The sequence below is a fragment of the Mauremys mutica genome, chromosome 2, assembly GCF_020497125.1.
Source record: "Mauremys mutica isolate MM-2020 ecotype Southern chromosome 2, ASM2049712v1, whole genome shotgun sequence".
Lineage (NCBI taxonomy): Eukaryota > Metazoa > Chordata > Testudines > Geoemydidae > Mauremys > Mauremys mutica.
This window is the reverse complement of record NC_059073.1, coordinates 250,840,471-250,857,845: the sequence shown is the minus strand read 5'-3', so window position 1 is coordinate 250,857,845 and position 17,375 is coordinate 250,840,471. Positions and strand designations below refer to the sequence as shown.

The following is a 17,375-nucleotide window of genomic DNA, read 5'->3' as shown; positions in this document are numbered from 1 at the left end:
GAAGCAGCCGGCTGCTGGTACAACTCTGCACACCCCTGCAGCACCCATTGGCCGGGAACCGGACTTGTGGGGTTGGTGCTGGGAGCAGGGGTAGCGTGCGGGGCCGCAGAGAGGTGCCAGCAGACCACCACTTCTGGGAGCAGTGTGGGGCCATGGCATGCAGCCAGCCTGCCTGAGCGCTGTTGCGTTAGGGCACTTCTTAGCCAAGGGTCCTGGGCTGCAGCCCCTAAAGCCCCTGCGTTAATCCGGCCCTGCACCTGGAATGGAAGATTTGAGCCCAAATGGTTAAAGTTTTGCAATGTTAGGTAACTGAAAGCAGGATCTAATAGTGGGAAATGTCAGGCAACCTAGCATATGTGGTGCTGCCAGCTCCACTTCTAGTATTACTTCTGGGTAACCAGTGGCTCCTATTCCTCTACCTGAAGGAAATCCAGGTTATATGCTCTGATTAGAGATTTCATATCTCATATACCTGGGCACAGCACACTTCTTGTTATATGTTTTGGTGAAGGGTGAGAGGTAGGAGAAGGTTAAAAGAATCATCAGGAGCTCTGTGTGTGTGTGTTGAAGAAAGGAGGCAACTCACACACAGTTTGCCATTAAAAAGAAAACAAATACAGTTCTGTGCACAGAACTGACTTTACTATGGTATTTTAATGTTTAGAATGTATACCACAGTGAGATATTTGTACCACACCCATTGTACATGAAGAGCCAGCCTTCAATGCCTCAGAAGCCCAGAGTGGTATGACATGCTCTGACATATGCACAACTGAGAGCCATACAAAAGTATAATCAAAACCTCTTGTCTGATGTAAGAAGCAGCTATTGCAGAAAGTGAGAGCAAAAATCCCAAGAAAACATGCAAGTCCTGAGAGATTGAGAAAGAGTACATGAAGGACATTGATGTAATGTCTCATGATAATTATGGATGAGCATGGGTTAGTTATTTAATATTTAGACTATGGTAGCATCCACACTGTAGAAGAATAGGTGAAGAAACAATCCCTGAGCTGAAGAGTTTACAGTCTAGCCCAGCACCTTGTGGGTCTGTACTCTTTTTTTTGGTATTCAAAAGGTTCTCCTTAGTATCTACAGCTAATGTTAGAGATTTTAATAGTATTTTAAATGTCAAAGACCACAGAAGACTAATATTGTAGAATTGTAACCAGATCTCGTTCTGAACTCTACTTCAAAAAAAAATCCCATTTTTCAGCCTCTTTGAAAACGAAAATGAAAAAAAAACCTATGTATGAACTCATGCTTTTCTAGGAACTCTTGTTCTCATTCCTGTGAGAGGAACCCCCTCCCTTTTCTCATGAAGTAATAATTTTGTTCCAGAACATAAGTAGACAGTGAGAAACTTGTGCATGCAGTTCAAATGATGGTTGGCTTGCAAAATCAAGCAATGATTGTTAAGATGCACGGTGTGCAGCTTTTCCGTACATTCCTTCTAATTGTTAAAAGTCAGTGAAGTTCGTCACTGCAGTGAGATCTTGGAACCAGTGTACATGTGTCTTAGGAACTCCATTGAGTTGTCATCAAGCATATATTCAGGTCAGCCATAATAATACTTTTAAATATGTTTCATTTATGTTAATGAACAACTGCAGCCATCTGTAACGTTGAGAATTTTGAAAGGTGAGAGAAAATTAAATTCTGTACACCGTAGCATAGACTGGACAAATTTTGTATGGAATTGGAGACTGAATCTTGAACTCAGTTTTGTTTCAGGCATGTAGCACCTTACGTTTGGAAATGCTAAACACCTACAATTTAATTTGAAGTTGGTGGGATGCAGGGGTGCTTGGCAACTCGAACAGACTGGTAATGAGCTTAGTAGTGGTACGCATCTTATTCTTTGCTGATCTTATTCTTTGCTTCCCCTCGTTCTTCTGATTATTTAAAGAGGCTTTGCTTCATTTTTAAAAAAAGTTTACTTAAACTTTTTCAGTCAGAAATAATGCGAAAAAAATAGTAGTCATGCTTTCAAGTGGAATATTTTAAACTAGTATTATTTTGTTTGTTTTATTACAGCTGGCAAAGTGAGCAATGTGTTTCTTGTTTGTTAGCTAATTCTCTTGGGGAACTGGATAAGGTCCAGTGACAAATAAATATATCCCTCTTTGAGGGACATTGCTCATAATGGCTCTGTGTAATGACAGAGTACAGTTTCCTAAGCAAAGTTGGGGGAAACAGTAACTGCAGATATCAGCATTCTTGTCTTACAGGAATTTTATTATTATAAATGAAGTCTTCTCTTTCCTTCAGTCTCCTGTGCAAATCCACAGTTGTGGACATGGTAACCAAATCCAAAATACGGATATATACAGAATATGCTGTTTGTAACAAATTACTTATTTTAAACTAGCATGAGACCTTATGTAGCCTTTAGAATTAAATAATGGTGATGATTAGAAATCTAGTCAGGGTTATAGTTCAAATTCAAGACTATGGGGAAGTTGAGCTTTTCCTAGTAGCAAGCACTGTTTTTTACCTTTCTTGATGATGCTTCTCCGTAGGTCCAAATATAAACTTGTATTCCATACTTCTACAAGAAGTACTAAAAGACAGTAGCCAAAACCTTTTTCTTTTTTTTCAAACCCTAAGGAATATTGTTAATCACTGTTGAGGAAGATGAAGAAAATAAGTTTGTTATTGGAAAAACTAATTACGTTGTAAACGGTAGTCTTTAACCTTAAAATGAAGAAATTTTTCTAATGCACTATATAATGGAAAAATAAATAAAGTAATACAGCCATCACATATTTTTAAAAGTCACTGTTAAATTCTCTGTAGATTTGAAAGGTTGTGCATATATTATTCTTAGGCTTAAGTCTTTATTCTAATTGTTTATATAAAACGAACAGGAAATATCTTCTGCCTATCCACAGTTTAAAAATAAGAATGAATGGAGATCGGTTTTGCCAAGGTGATCTTATTATAGTGCTAGAATCTTAGATAAATTCTTTGTAGTAATCAGACTAAAACTTATTGGAGTGCTCAATATGTTGTGATGTTGCTATAATATGTGACAACTAAAAAGCACTAAATTATACGAGTGCAAAAGCTGAGGATTCAGCACTTTGTGTATATTTTCAGAATCAAAGTGTTTTCTCATTTAGTTTAAAAGAGGGACCTATTAAAAGAGACCATTAGCAGTTAGCAACATTGCAGGCTGCAAGCAATGTCGTCTGCCAGTATTAATGTTATAAACTTCTGTGTTCATGGAATAATAATGTGGCAATAAAAATGAAATAATTCCTGAATAAAATGTATATCTTAATCCTCACATTGGAATAAAGAACTATTTAAAATAAATAAATGTGAGTTCTTTTAAAGATGTGGAATAAAAATGCATTACCCATTCCAGATGCTTTTATAGAAACTCATATATAATGAAAGGGCTTTGGGGCTTTTTTGTTTTCTGACCTGAAAGTTTCTGTCAATCAATAATATGCTATTCTTTTATATATTAAAATGTGTCCTACACTGGCAATGTTTTGACATGTATGTAAACTTGATAATTTATATTGGAGAGCAATTTTTTAATTTCTAAACAAATCTTTCTAATAGCATTGAAATAGCTCCATATAGAAGATTGATGCTACAGTTTGTGTGGTAGCATGTCAGGGATTCCGAGGTCTATAGGATCTAAAATCTTCTTTATGGAGCTTGATTGTGATAGCTATACTGTACATTAAAGTGCAATGGCTCAAAAAATTTGTGCTGACCCCTGGTGGCAGTAGTTATGAATCACTATATTCAGTGGTGCTGCTTGGTTAGTTTTGTGATATTTAAGTCTGCTTTTGCTTAAATATGCATTGTGTTTGCTAAAACAGTACAAAATAAAGTATAAATTAAAGGAACATTTGCCTTTACACAATAGATTATAAACAATTTAAAAGAGATTTTATGTTTGGAGAATATTTCTTGTGAAAATATTAAGATAATAATGAAAACAGGAAAATTCAGTACTAAGATTAAAAACTGTGCTCTTGTTACTCAATATTTCCAGGATCTCCAAAGGATGGATGATTTCATTTATTATATGCTGCAGTACTTTTTACACCATTGTGATTTAAGAACATTTCAGCCTTAAAGGTGCATTGCAAAACTTTAAAAATAGAAATTAAATTGTAAGATTCCAAATCAATAATCAATGATATATATGGATTTAGATGCCAGTGTTGTAGGGAGCTCTGTGTAGGCAACCCTGTATGCCCACGTGGAAACCCACTGAAATCAATTAGCCTTGCACAGAGGTCCACAAGCATTGAATCGTTTGCAGGATTGTGGCCTTCAAAATTACAAATTAATTTAGAATCTATTTTAAAACAAGACATTTCAAAATCAGTGTTTGCACATTCCTGTAATCGTCTGCCAGCTTTCCTACAGGCAATACTCTTCCATGTCTAAAATATGCCTGTTTGGCACCCACCAGATCTCTCCAGCTTCTATTCTTCATTGTGCTCAGTCTACACTTTGGAATACCAAGTGAAATTTATTAAAAACGTTGTTAGGTTTCACCTTGCCAAAAGAGAAAAATTATAATAGATTCCACAGAGAATTGTATGGGAGAAGTACAGAGATTATACACAACACCAAAGGACCACTGTGGGCAATCCAACAGATGTGGCGTATAACTCTTCAGTAGCTAGTGTTTTTATTTATCAATTTAAGAGCCAATAGAAATTGGAGTACATAAAGGAAAAAGAAAAGTAGCATTTGTTTTGTTTACATTCATGCTTTGTTCCTACTAATCTGTTACTATTGTGATGGGACCAGAAGCCCAAATCTGGTCTAAGGCCTCCTGGTATTAGCTACAGTGCAAACGCTGGGTGAATGTAGTGGCAGTCAGTTGCCCTGCAGAGTTAAGAGTACCTGCTGTGCCCTTATGGGGGCAGATGAGTTTATTGGGATCCCCTGATTTTTACAGTATTTTACAGTATTCATTCCCTCAGACTATGTTTTGGTGACCTTACTTATTGTAGAGGAGGTCTGGACTTGACTCCCCCCAAAACGAGTCAGCACCCTTCTGTGTGTCTACCAAAATGTCATTCAGCAGTGAGGCATTGTTATTTTTGATACCCTACTGCTTTAATCAAATTGGGGGTCAGACTTTGATCCCTTGCATGCCAGTGCATTTTGATATTAGACTTTAGGGTTTGCACAGACATGATGCCCTCAGATTGTAAATAAGACCTGCCCTGCCTAGACAATTCCTGAGCAGATTTCCATACTATTTTTTTTTACTTAAACACTGGTTTTATACTGTTTTTTTACTTAAACGCTACAGTGATGACGTTGGGTGGAACTGAAATTCTGTAAATATACAGTAGCTCCCCTTCTCCAAAATCCTCACTCCTACTTCAGATTCTTATGTGGCGAGGAGCTCTGAGAGGAATGTGGCAGTTTTTTGTTACACCATTTTACACATGGGTCAAAGGACCTGCTGAGTAAAAGCCCTGTGTATTTTTGTGTTTGTTTCTTACAATTTTCTTGTTGATCTGTAAGTATTGTTTTTGGGTTGCACTTAAAATTTTGGAGTCTCTTTATTATTGGCTTATGTGGTCTCTAGAGCCAAAATTCTCATGGACGCTGCACCGTGTGACAGCAGCAGGTAAGTGAAAGGGAAGAAATAATTTTCAGATATTTTATTTGAAATCCAAAGTCTCTTGTACATTTTTCAGTGTAAGAAATTATTTCAGATTACAAGAATATGATATAATAACTCTGGTTCCAGTGGAGAGTGATTAGTAATGGCAAATTATGAAGTGCACACATTAAAAAAAAAATGGATGAGGAGAGGAGTTTAGTAATTTAAGGTACTCTTTACTGAGCTTCTCTCTTTACCATTTTAAAATGTGTGTACTCAAAATATTTTGTGTTTAAAATGTATTATTTGTTCACTCTGCTCATACTGTATATTTTGTTACTGATTTTTAATATTATAACATTTAAAATGTGAAGCTTTAAATCTGAATTTCCTTGTTTTCTTTGTTTATCAGAATTCTAATACAGTTTATATCCTAAAGACATCAGCCCAGGTTTAATTAATCTTAGAAGCTCTAAATTTCAAAATAATAACCCTTGCTACTTTTGATACAATTAGGTATATCTGAATTGTGCAAAACAATCAGATTCTGGAACAGTATATACTAACTGTGTGCATTTCAGATGAAGTGATTATTCTCTGCTCACAAGGTTTTGTCTACAAAAATAATCAGATACATCTCAAATGAAAGGAAGCTAGAATTTAAGCTGCATCTTAAATTATAATGTGTCTAGAAATTGTCTTTATACAGGTAAATGGTTGCAGTTTTGTGACAAGAACAGCTATACCAGCAGACTTAATCAGGGTATAGTATTACAAATTAAATTATATTACTAATCTTGGGCACTAAAAACCTTAAGCAATTTGTATAGTAATATTCTGGTTGAACAAAACTACCTGGCTTACTAACAAAATTCTGTGGTATGCTATGTTATCTAGCTTTGTTGTTGTTTCTTGACATCTTAATATGTATAATGTTGCCTCTTTTAAACTTTAGGAAAAACAAAAAATACTCCTTCTAGTATAAATCTTAGCCTTTTAATACAGAATTCACAGAAGTACTGTATGTCAGTGCTCTTGAGGTGTAAATTATGCCAACAAGGCAGGTTACCATGGCAATAAGCTCCTAAATGCTATGTTATATTTTAATGTTCTAACGTGGTATTTGATGGAGAATTCAAAATTTGACTCTGCTCACCTTGAGGAAACATGTAAGTGTTGGGTTGTTAAGGAACTTGGATTGATTTAGGAAGAAGAATTTGGAGTTGGAGAGACTTATTCTGAGCATGAAATGCAGCACTCTCAGACACGACTACAGATGATGGAGAATGAATTGGCTGGGAAACAACAAGAGATTGAAGAGCTAAACAGAGAACTAGAAGAAATGAGGGCAGCATATGGTACAGAAGGATTGCAACAGGTATAATTACCTTATGTTGCTTTCTGTTTGCTACTTGGTTACACACAAAAATGCTGAGTGTCACCTGGAAGTGTTTATGGTTAAAGAGAGCCAGTCAGAGAATGTGGAATACAGAAATTTGTTTAGTTCCAAAGAGAATGAGGTTTCATCAGCATGTATCATCTTTACTTGGAAGGAAGTTCCAGTGTGTTTCACCTTTCTTTTTATTCTCTGGCCAACATTTTCACTCTGTGCTTAGCTGTTGCAGTGCTTGCCTTATGGTTGGAAGAGTGGATATATGGGCTTCTTCAAGACAAGCTCTAATTCTTCCTCATTAATTGTCCAATGGCAGTACACAGTTCTTTCCCCCTTGCTTCTCAGAGACCAAGCAGAGTATCAAGTTCCACCTACCAAAGAAGTGAGATTCCTGAGGTAGCTACTTAACCAGGAGGTCATTTGTCTGTCAGAGTTTGCAGACAGGCATACAGGCCCTGATGTAAGCAGGTGGTACTCCTATTAAAGTTGTTAGATTTTTGTTAGCTTACATCATGCTGAATTTGGACCATTGGTGAAATTTAAGGCATAGTTTTATTTTTCATGGTCTGTATTTTATTTCACATTTGTCTCTCTCTTCTTTGACCTTTTGTTGATTTGTATACTACACGTGTGCTCATATGTTTTGCTTTGTTTTATAAGTTTCTACTGTAGATAGAATTTTGTTGTTGGATCATGGTTTACAAAACATGTTTTAAACTAAGTAGTCTTAATTGTATTAATCCCTGTGGGATTTTTTTGTTTATTTTTGAAAGATTTCCTTTATTTTAGCAAATCTATGAAAAGGGATATGTAATTTTCTGGTGAAATGTGGATATCCTTCTAAGTAGCATTCCCTATAAATAAAAAAAGGGATAGGTTATCACTGTTTTGTCTTTCAGTGCATATGAATGATTTGAAAGACCACTTATCTTCCATGGCACTGATACATTTTAATTCTTGCTTAGTTCCTATTTACTGTATCTTGTACCATTTGTGCTTGATGAATTTTACAAGAGTTATAATTTCTTCTGTTTAGTTGCTGCCAACACTTGCTTTTCAGTGAAAGAAAAGATAGTGAACATATATAATTGAAAGTTTATAAGACAGTTGTAACTCTGGTTTGTTTGTTTTTGTTTGTTTTTTAAGATACATTATCCTTTTTATGTGAGATCCTTAAGTTTGTAGCACAATAATTCTTATGAATGTTTTTCAGTCACACTAAATTATATTTACTGTAGCTTTGTAGTATGCATTATATCTTAATTGAAAAATAGTTTCAACAGATACTTTCCTTAACTCCCGTAAAAGCCTTTTATTTTCCTAACCTCCTAAAAAAATCAGTTTGAATATATGTGTCTGTTTTAATTTCAACTGCCAGTCATGTTTTTTTTTTTACTATTCAAGAAAAGACAAATTGAATAAACAAAAACTAATTTAAAAACAGATTGGATAATAGTATGAATGTCCTCAACCCTTACTTCTGCACTGCTTCTGGTGGCGGCGCTGCCTTCAGAGCCGGGCAGCTGGAAAGTGGCAACTGCTGGTGAGGAGCCCAAGAAGAGCTGCTGTAAGCAGCAGCGCAGAAGTAAGAATGGAATGGGATGGTATTGTCACCCTTACTTCTGTGCTGCTGCCTGCAGAGCTGGGCCCTCAGTCAGCAGCCGCCACTCTCCAGCCATCCAGCTCTGAAGGCACATCGCAGAAGTAAGGGTGGCATGGTATGGTATTACCACCCTTACTTCTGTGCTATTGCTGGCAGGCAGCTGCCTTCAGAGCTGGGCATGTGGCCAACAGCCACCACTGTCTGGCTACCCAGCTCTGAAGACAATGCAGAAGTAAGGGTGGCAATACCACAACCCCTCCGCAACTGCCTTTTGGATCAGGATCCCGAATTTGAAAAACACTGGTCTCCCCCATGAAATCTGTATAGTGTAGGGTAAAAGCACACACGACCAGATTTCATGGGAGGAGACCAGATTTCACGGTCCATGATGTGTTTTTCATGGCCATGAATTTGGTAGGATGTACAAGGTATGTACAAGGGCTTGGCATATATAACTGCCCAATTTATGCCTGTTTATGTATTAAGATGGTTGTCCAGCAATTGCATCATGCAGGAAAGTGAAGGTGTAAAAACAAACAACTGTTTTAGGACTTGATCTATCAAAATGGGATTTGACGGCACTTAGCACTTTGCAAGATCAGGCCCTTAGTAGATTCAGCAGATTATTTTTTTCAAAGCAATAAAGGATGATATGAACAGAATTCAGTTCTCTCAAACGGCTCATATAGAGTAGGTCTGTGTGTTTTAAAAAAAAACAAAACCACTTGCTTTCCTATCAGTACTGAATAATATGCCTTTAACTATGAATTAAACCTCAGCTAAAACATTTGAGAACAATACAAAAGCATCATGTGGTAATACTAAACTTTTCCTTCAGTGTACATAGGTGAATGTCTAGCATTATAAGAAAAGTGTTCCATGTAGACACTTCCATTGACTTTCTGATGTTAGTTTTCTAAGTTTAATGAAAAGCCAGAAACTAACACTTCATTTTGATTTTCTTTGTAAAAATAATTTTAAAATTCAGTCAACCTGGGGAACAAAATGGCTGCTACATGTGCTCTGGTTTTCGTACAGCTGGTAGGTGCTCTGCCCACTTTACCACTGACTTAAGTGGCTGCAAAGCCATTGAAGTCAGTGGAGTGAACATCTCCCTGTATGAACTGTAGGTGCTTTTTATTCTTTAGAAGAGCGTAGAAAATTAAATTTACAGTATAATATAGGAGCAGATTACTGATTTAAGAATATGTATATTGACTGACAGATTATGTACATTTTAACGCTTCTGCTGGCTGTAGAAAGAAGAGTTTAAATAAATTAAGTAATTTTCAAGTAAACCACAAGAAATTTAACTTTTTTAAAGAAAATTAGTGTCAGTTAATAATAATGTACAATTCATGGTTTATAGAATTTAATAAAATATATGACAAAGCCCTGGCTGGGATGATTTAGTTGGGGATTGGTCCTTCTTTGAGCAGGGGGTTGGACTAGGTGACCTCCTGAGGTTCCTTCCAACCCTGATATTCTATGATTCTATGCTGCTGAAAGGTACTTATAACACTTCTGAAGGAATTTATTTCCATCAACAGTAATTTTGTCCTTTTTCCTTTCTTTATTACACGTGTCCATCTAAGCTTCTGTCTGCTATATACCATGTATCAGTCTTGAATGTTTAATCTGATTTCCTCATTATCTTGTGAAGTCCCAATTTATTGCACGTTCCATACTGATGTCAAAGAATGTTTTAGAGAACTTCTGGTTTAACTTAGTTTCAGATTCTAACTCTGATGAATTTAATCAAGATGCAATACCTTGTCAATATAAAATCCAGATTACATTCTTCAGTAAAGTATCTTGGTGGGTGGGGGGGCAAATTGTGTTAAAATTGCTTAAGGAAGAAAGCAATATCCTGTGTCTGAATAGTTTTAAATACTTATGGTATAAAAGTTATTGCTAAAATATTAATGCTACCATACGTGTTTGTAAGCACTTTTGAGTAGAGATGTCATGCATTAAATACATTTTACTTTTTTACTCCCAGTTTATGAGAATAATTTAGTATGTTTTTGTAGATATTTTGACTTGCACTAATTGCACTAACTTAACCTTCCATAGCTTCAAGAATTTGAGGCTGCTATCAAACAAAGAGATGATATTATCACACAGCTTACTACTAATCTACAGCAAGCACGGAAAGAAAAGGATGAAACACTGAGGGAATTTTTAGAGCTTACTGAGCAAAGCCAGAAACTGCAAATTCAGTTTCAGCATGTAAGTTTTATTGCTAACAATATTTCATCAGGTTTGATGAAAGAGGGTCAATTTGGATAACAAAATCCATGAAGTATTACTTCCTTTAGAAACAAAATCAGTGTTCTTTCATGAAAACTTTTGAAAATTTGGACCCAAGAGTAGGGATCTACAGTGATTAAAAGAGTTGGTATTTGCCAACAGTTACCACATTGTACTATCTGGAATATTGCACTCATTTCCTATAATACAATAGGAAATAATGTGGTTTCACTTCTATTGTGCGATAGTAACTATTGGTAAATACTGGCTTTCTAATTGCAACCACTGTAGAAAGGAAAACTTACCTGTAATAACTGTTCTCAAAAGATTAGGGGTCAAATCCTGGCATCTTTGAAATCAATGGCAAAACTCCCATTGACTTCATTGGATTCAGGATTTCACCCTAGAGTCTTATTAGAGGCTTAGTCACACCCCTACTTTCTCTGCTGGGGTTGAAGATTATTCCATTGTTCCTTTTTGTTACATATTTTTATATTAATTTGTTCAAAAAGGAACTGATGATTGAGTATAATGGTAGCCACAGAGGCTTCATCATTATTCATTTGTGCTGCAGTTAAATGTTTTAATATTTTGAGCTGTTACTCAAAGGTAACTTCCACAAGCTTCGAGCATGGCATTGTGAATCTACAGTATTTCACATACTGATTTCTGAGAATTAACAATTGCAGGTACAAGGCATATTATCACTTCAAAGTGACTTCCTAATATACTGCTGACCTGTGCTAGTTGGCCATAAAACATATTTTGAGATATGCCTGCAAATGAACAATGGATATATGGGATGGATTTAAGCAGCAGGCCACAATGGTATTGATTTTACACAGTGAAGAGGCACTTTATGCCTACCCACCACTCTCACATACCAAGTGTTTAATTGGTTGCAATGCAGAGTTACAGGATTCCCACCATATATCCCAGGGGTAGGCAACCTATGGCACGTGTGCCAAAGGCGGCACGTGAGCTGATTTTTAGTGGCACTCACACTGCCCGGGTCCTGGCCACTGGTTGGGGGGTGCTCTGCATTTTATTTAATTTTAAATGAAGCTTCTTAAATATTTTCAAATGTTATTTACTTTACATACAACAATAGTTTAGTTATATATTATAGATTTATAGAAAGAAACCTTCTAAAAACATTAAAATATATTACTGGCACGCGAAACCGTAACTTAGAGTGAATAAATGAAGACTTGGCACACCACTTCTGAAAGGTTGCCAACCCCTGATATAACCAGTAGTTCAGGTCTTCCCTTAGGATTCAGTTTGCTTTTAAATCCTCTCTGCATCACCCTGAGTGAAGAGGGCAGAGATTACCAAGAGGGAACCTCAATCTGAAAATCTTCCAGGTCTCTCCTTCTCCTATAGGCCCAAGGTCTACCAATGAAATCCTGAATTTCATTTACCTGTGGGAGCTGGCCTTTTAACCTTTATTTGCACTGGCCACATGTTGTGACAAGCTAAACAGTCATTCCTTTCCTAATATTAAATCTTAAAGTCTATTGCATACAACCCAATTGTGCCTCCATGATGCTACAAGGAAAGTGAAAAAAACCCAGTAGACATAGGCTAATTTGATCCAATGGAAAAAATTCCTTCACGATCCCAAAACAGGTGATCAGTGACATATGCAACATCCTAAAAAACACAACTCCTATACAACTAAGAGGAGGGGGGAGGGCAGGGCAACTGACAGGAACAAGAGGCTGTTGAAAAGCCCAGGAGAGTATAAATATGGGGGAGAGGGCACACAAGAGCCAATCAGCTAGCCAGATCACTCATCCCCAGCCAATGGGAAGGCAGTCGACTTGAGATGGAGGGGCAGCCACCCCTTTTACCACACAAGTATATTGGCATCGCCCATCCCTTCTGGGCCTTATGTTACATCCCTAGCAGTTGTTCAAGATTTCTCCCCTGATGACTGTGGGGGGAAGCAGCAGCATTGTAATACTGAGCATGAAAGAATAATTTGCTGGCTATTCCAACATGATGAACACCATTCCATTGCTACTAAAAGAGAAGACAATGTGACAAACAAATTTCAAACAGTCTTTCCCTGCTTATAGATAAACTGAGCAAATGGGAGGATTGGTGGTTTAGAAAACTCTGACCTGCATATGTTTTTTTTGTGTGTAAGTTACAGGCAAGTGAAGCCTTAAGGAATACCAGCCATAGTAGTACAGCTGCGGATTTATTGCAAGCCAAACAACAGATCCTTACACATCAGCAACAGCTAGAAGAACAAGAATATCTACTGAAGAATTACCAAAAAAAGAATAAAGAATTTGAAGTACAAATTACTCTTCTGCAAGACAGAATCAGTGTCTATGAAATGGTAGGTTTCTTACTAGACTGATACCTGTTAGTACTGACTTGATGTTAAAAGAACGAGGAGTACTTGTGGCACCTTAGAGACTAACACATTTATTTGAGCATAAGTTTTTGTGGGCTAAAACCCACTTCATCGGATGCATCTGCTGTACTGTGCTGTACTGCATCTGCATCCGATGAAGTGGGTTTTAGCCCACAAAAGCTTATGGTCAAATAAATTTGTTAGTCTCTAAGGTGCCACAAGTACTCCTTATTCTTTTTGCTGATACAGACTAACACGGCTACCACTCTGAAACCCGACTTGATGTTGTTTTCCTAATTACAGTTCATTTGAAGTTAATTATAAATATAACACCAAATATGTGTGTGCAACTCCTCATTAGAGGCTGTGAAAATATTGGCGTCCTATATTCATTTTATAAAGGGAACTTGTCTTTTTAAGACAAAGACTGTTACGTTTATTATATTAAATGTATATTGTATGCATAGTTTAGAAGTAAGTACTAGCTGAATTGCTTGGGTCTTGATTTTAGACTCTAGAAAAAATGTCCAAATAAACTTATTATTACAGCAGAAATACTTATAACAAGTGAATGAGAGAGGTAGAACTGGAATTAGAATGTTTATGTTAAATGCCAGTAACTCTGAAAGAAAATATAAAAACAGTTGTTTGAATAACTGTCTTGTCTTAAATAAGAAGTATTTTTATGCTTTATGGTATATCTTTTGTGTTTATTTAGTGTTCTTCATGGAAGACATCTGAAATCACTCCACAAAATTGAATGCCCTTTAAAGAAGCACCAGCCAAAACCTCCTGACTGTTCTACAGACATTTGAAATACACCCACCAAAAGAGTGCATATTTGGGCCTATTGATATATCTACTTGTATTCAGTGGCGTTTTGCACGCTTGGTGCAAACTGATACAATGCCCACTAAAATCAATGAAAAAACCTCCCATTGACTTCAGTGGTTGGTGAATCAGCCCCTAATGGTGGTGCTCAAAGTCAAACCTTCCCCCACATTGTAAATGTTATTCTTGTGTATATTTCCCTTTATAACTTCTAATTTCTGAAGAAAAGTAGTTTGTATAGGAAACTAATTCTATAAGAATAGCTTTCAACTAACTAAGCCAAACATTTTTGAAATATAAGTGCAGCACTGGAAAAAATAAAGTGATCTTGAACCATAATTTATTCCCAATGCAGAGAAAATTGTTGAAATTGAGTAGCAAATGGTTTAGATCTAATTTTAGAAATGGTTACAGTGTAACATGATGTTTTAAAGAAGAAATTTTAAGTATAATATTCAAAGGTTAAAAACATTCAAATATTGAGATGCCAAATGTTAAAATATAGCATGTTTTTGGTTTTTAAAGGAGAAACACAAAAATGAAAGAGAAGATTCTAATAAAAAACTACAAGAAAAAGAAGCACTAATTGGAGAGCTGAAAGCAAAAATAATAGAAGAAGAAAAAAATGCATTTCAGGTGAAGGAAAAATTATCAGATGCCAATAAATCACTTGAGGAATTAAAAGAACAGATTGTACAAAAGAATCAAGAGGCAAATAATGTGAGACTACAACTGGCTAACTGCAAACAAAAAGAAAGACAATGTTCTGATGAAATAAAACAGTTAATGGGTACTGTGGAAGAATTACAGAAGCGATGCCATAAAGACAGCCAATTTGAAACTGACATTGTACAAAGAATGGAATTAGAAACACAAAGGAGACTGGCACAACTTCAGGCAGAATTAGATGAGATGTACGGGCAGCAGATTGTACAAATGAAGCAAGAGTTAATTAAGCAACATGCATTAGAAATTGAAGAACTTGCCCAACAAAAAATAGAGCTGGAGAAAACTTTAAATCCATGTTCAAGTGATAATATTAATGAAGATCAAGTACATTTAATGAATATTGCAATTAATGAATTGAATATGAAATTGCAAGATGCTAATTATCAGAAGGAAAAAATAAAGCAAGATTTGTCAAAACAACTGGAAGAAATTTCAGCAGAAAATTCTCTTCAACAAACACAAATTGAAGATCTTTTTCAAGAATTGACCTTTGCAAGAGAGCAGATTCAGAGAGCCAAGCAAACCATAATGGACAAAGAATGCAGATTAAATGAAGCAGATAAATACCAGCTTATGATTGAAGATCTGAAAGCTCAGCTTGCTTCTGCATCTGAGCTCAGGAAAGAGTTAGAATTAAAACACGAGGCAGAAGTCACAAATTATAAAATAAAACTTGAAATGCTAGAAAGAGAGAAGGATGAAGTTTTGGACAGAATGGCTGAATCTCAAGAAGCTGAATTAGAGAGACTGAGGACACAGCTTCTGTTTAGTCATGAAGAAGAACTGTCCAAACTTAGAGAAGACTTACAACAAGAGCACAGAATAAACATTGAAATTCTTAAAGATAACTTGGCCACACACTATAAACAGCAATTAGAAGGAGCACAAAATGAAATGAGTCAAAAGATAGAAGCCATGCAATTTGAAAAGGACAACTTAATAACAAAGCAAAGTCAGCTGTTGTTGGAGATTTCAAAGCTGAAAGATTTGCAGCAGTCTGTTGTAAATTCTAAATTGGAAGAAATGACTCTTCAAATACAGGAACTCCAAAAGGAGATTGATGTTCTTAGGCAAGAAAAAAAAGAAAAGGGTACACTTGAACAAGAAGTTCAAGAGTTGCAACTTAAAACTGAATTGTTGGAGAAACAAATGAAAGAGAAAGAAGTTAGCCTTCAAGAAAAATGTACAGAGCTTGAGACACAAAATAACCTTCTTAAAGATGAAAATAGCGCTTTAGAGGAGAAATTAAAACATATTTTGGTAACTTCAGAAGAAAATTTGATTTTCACAGACAGTGTTAATTCTAAGTCAGAAGACCTTGACATGCAAAAAAGAATAGAAAAGCTAATGGCTGAAAATGAGCAGCTTATAAAACAAGACATTGAACTCAAAGCAGAAATTGAGAGGCAAAAGAATACTTTTTCATTTGCTGAGAAAAATTTTGAAGCTAGTTATCAAGAGCTGCAGGAAGAATATGCTTGTCTTCTAAAGATAAAAGCTGATTTAGAAGAGAGCAAAAACAAAGAGGAAGCTGAATATAAAACCAAGCTTAAGGTTCTGACTGAAGAGCTTCAGCATTTACAAAGCTATGAACTGGTTGTATTGAAAACTAAAAGTTCAGTCTTTGAAGGCTCTAAAGAAGACAAAATATGCAGAGCAGAAACTTTTGAAGTTGGAGAAGTTGTTGAGAAAGATACTACAGAACTTATGGAAAAGCTTGAGGTAGCCCAGCGTGAAAAAGTGGAACTGTCCTTGAGACTTTCAGATCTTTCTGAACAATTAAAGTTAAAACATAGTGAAATTTGTCAGTTAAGCGAAGAAGTTAAATCTTTAAAACAAGAGAAAGAACAAGTTTTAGCAAAATGTAAAAAACTAGAAGTCATAATTAGTCACAGTCAGACAGAAAATGTTAACATTTTTGAACAGAAGACAAAATACTCTAACAGAAAAGCTCAAGCAGATGCTATACCAGAGTCTCAAACTAGGAATCTAAAATTTGATCCCAGCAATGAACTTGGTGAGGAAATAAAAGTAAGAGAAGATAATCTGAGTTTATGTAAAGATTCAGCTCATCATGTAACAGAGAAGGAAATTCAGCAAATTTTTAATCCAGAGCAGCAATCACTGTTGGATCATCTGCACCAGATGACTGACAGACTAGAAGGAGAAATGTCACTACTGGCCATTACACAGCATGAAAATGATCAGCTTCAGCAGCAACTCGATATATTAAAATCTGAACAGGTATGTTTATAGAAACCTGTATGATAAAGAAAGTTACCAGGAGTACATCTGTGCAAACTAATACAAGTTAATGTTTATCTTAAATATGCCTTTTGCTTCTGGGCTTTTGTTTGTTGTGGATATGTTGATTAATGGTTAACGGGGTGGGGGTCATAGGAGTGATCTAATTCATAGCTGTATGTTTAAGAATTCTCAAGGAGTGTGTGAAGGGGTTCCTTTTTAATGGATGTATGAATAGATCAAAAGAAATAAAATATTAAATTTAGTGAAAGCAGCAAAAAATATTAAACTAAAATTAAGCTTTCAGTTTTGGTAAATTCTTTGCCATCAATTAAATTATTATGAAGCAAAA

General features: G+C 35.8%; 1 protein-coding gene across 1 annotated transcript in view; it reads left to right on the top strand.

Moving 5' to 3' along the window:
• The window catches only part of AKAP9 (A-kinase anchoring protein 9), a 198,721-nt gene that overhangs the window by 65,161 nt on the left and 116,185 nt on the right, over nt 1-17,375 (top strand). Inside the window, exons 4-8 of the mRNA XM_045007992.1 lie at nt 6,309-6,362; nt 6,807-6,977; nt 10,672-10,827; nt 13,004-13,201; nt 14,576-17,023. Coding sequence (XP_044863927.1) covers nt 6,309-6,362; nt 6,807-6,977; nt 10,672-10,827; nt 13,004-13,201; nt 14,576-17,023 — 3,027 coding nt within the window. The remainder of the gene's footprint in view (nt 1-6,308; nt 6,363-6,806; nt 6,978-10,671; nt 10,828-13,003; nt 13,202-14,575; nt 17,024-17,375) is intronic.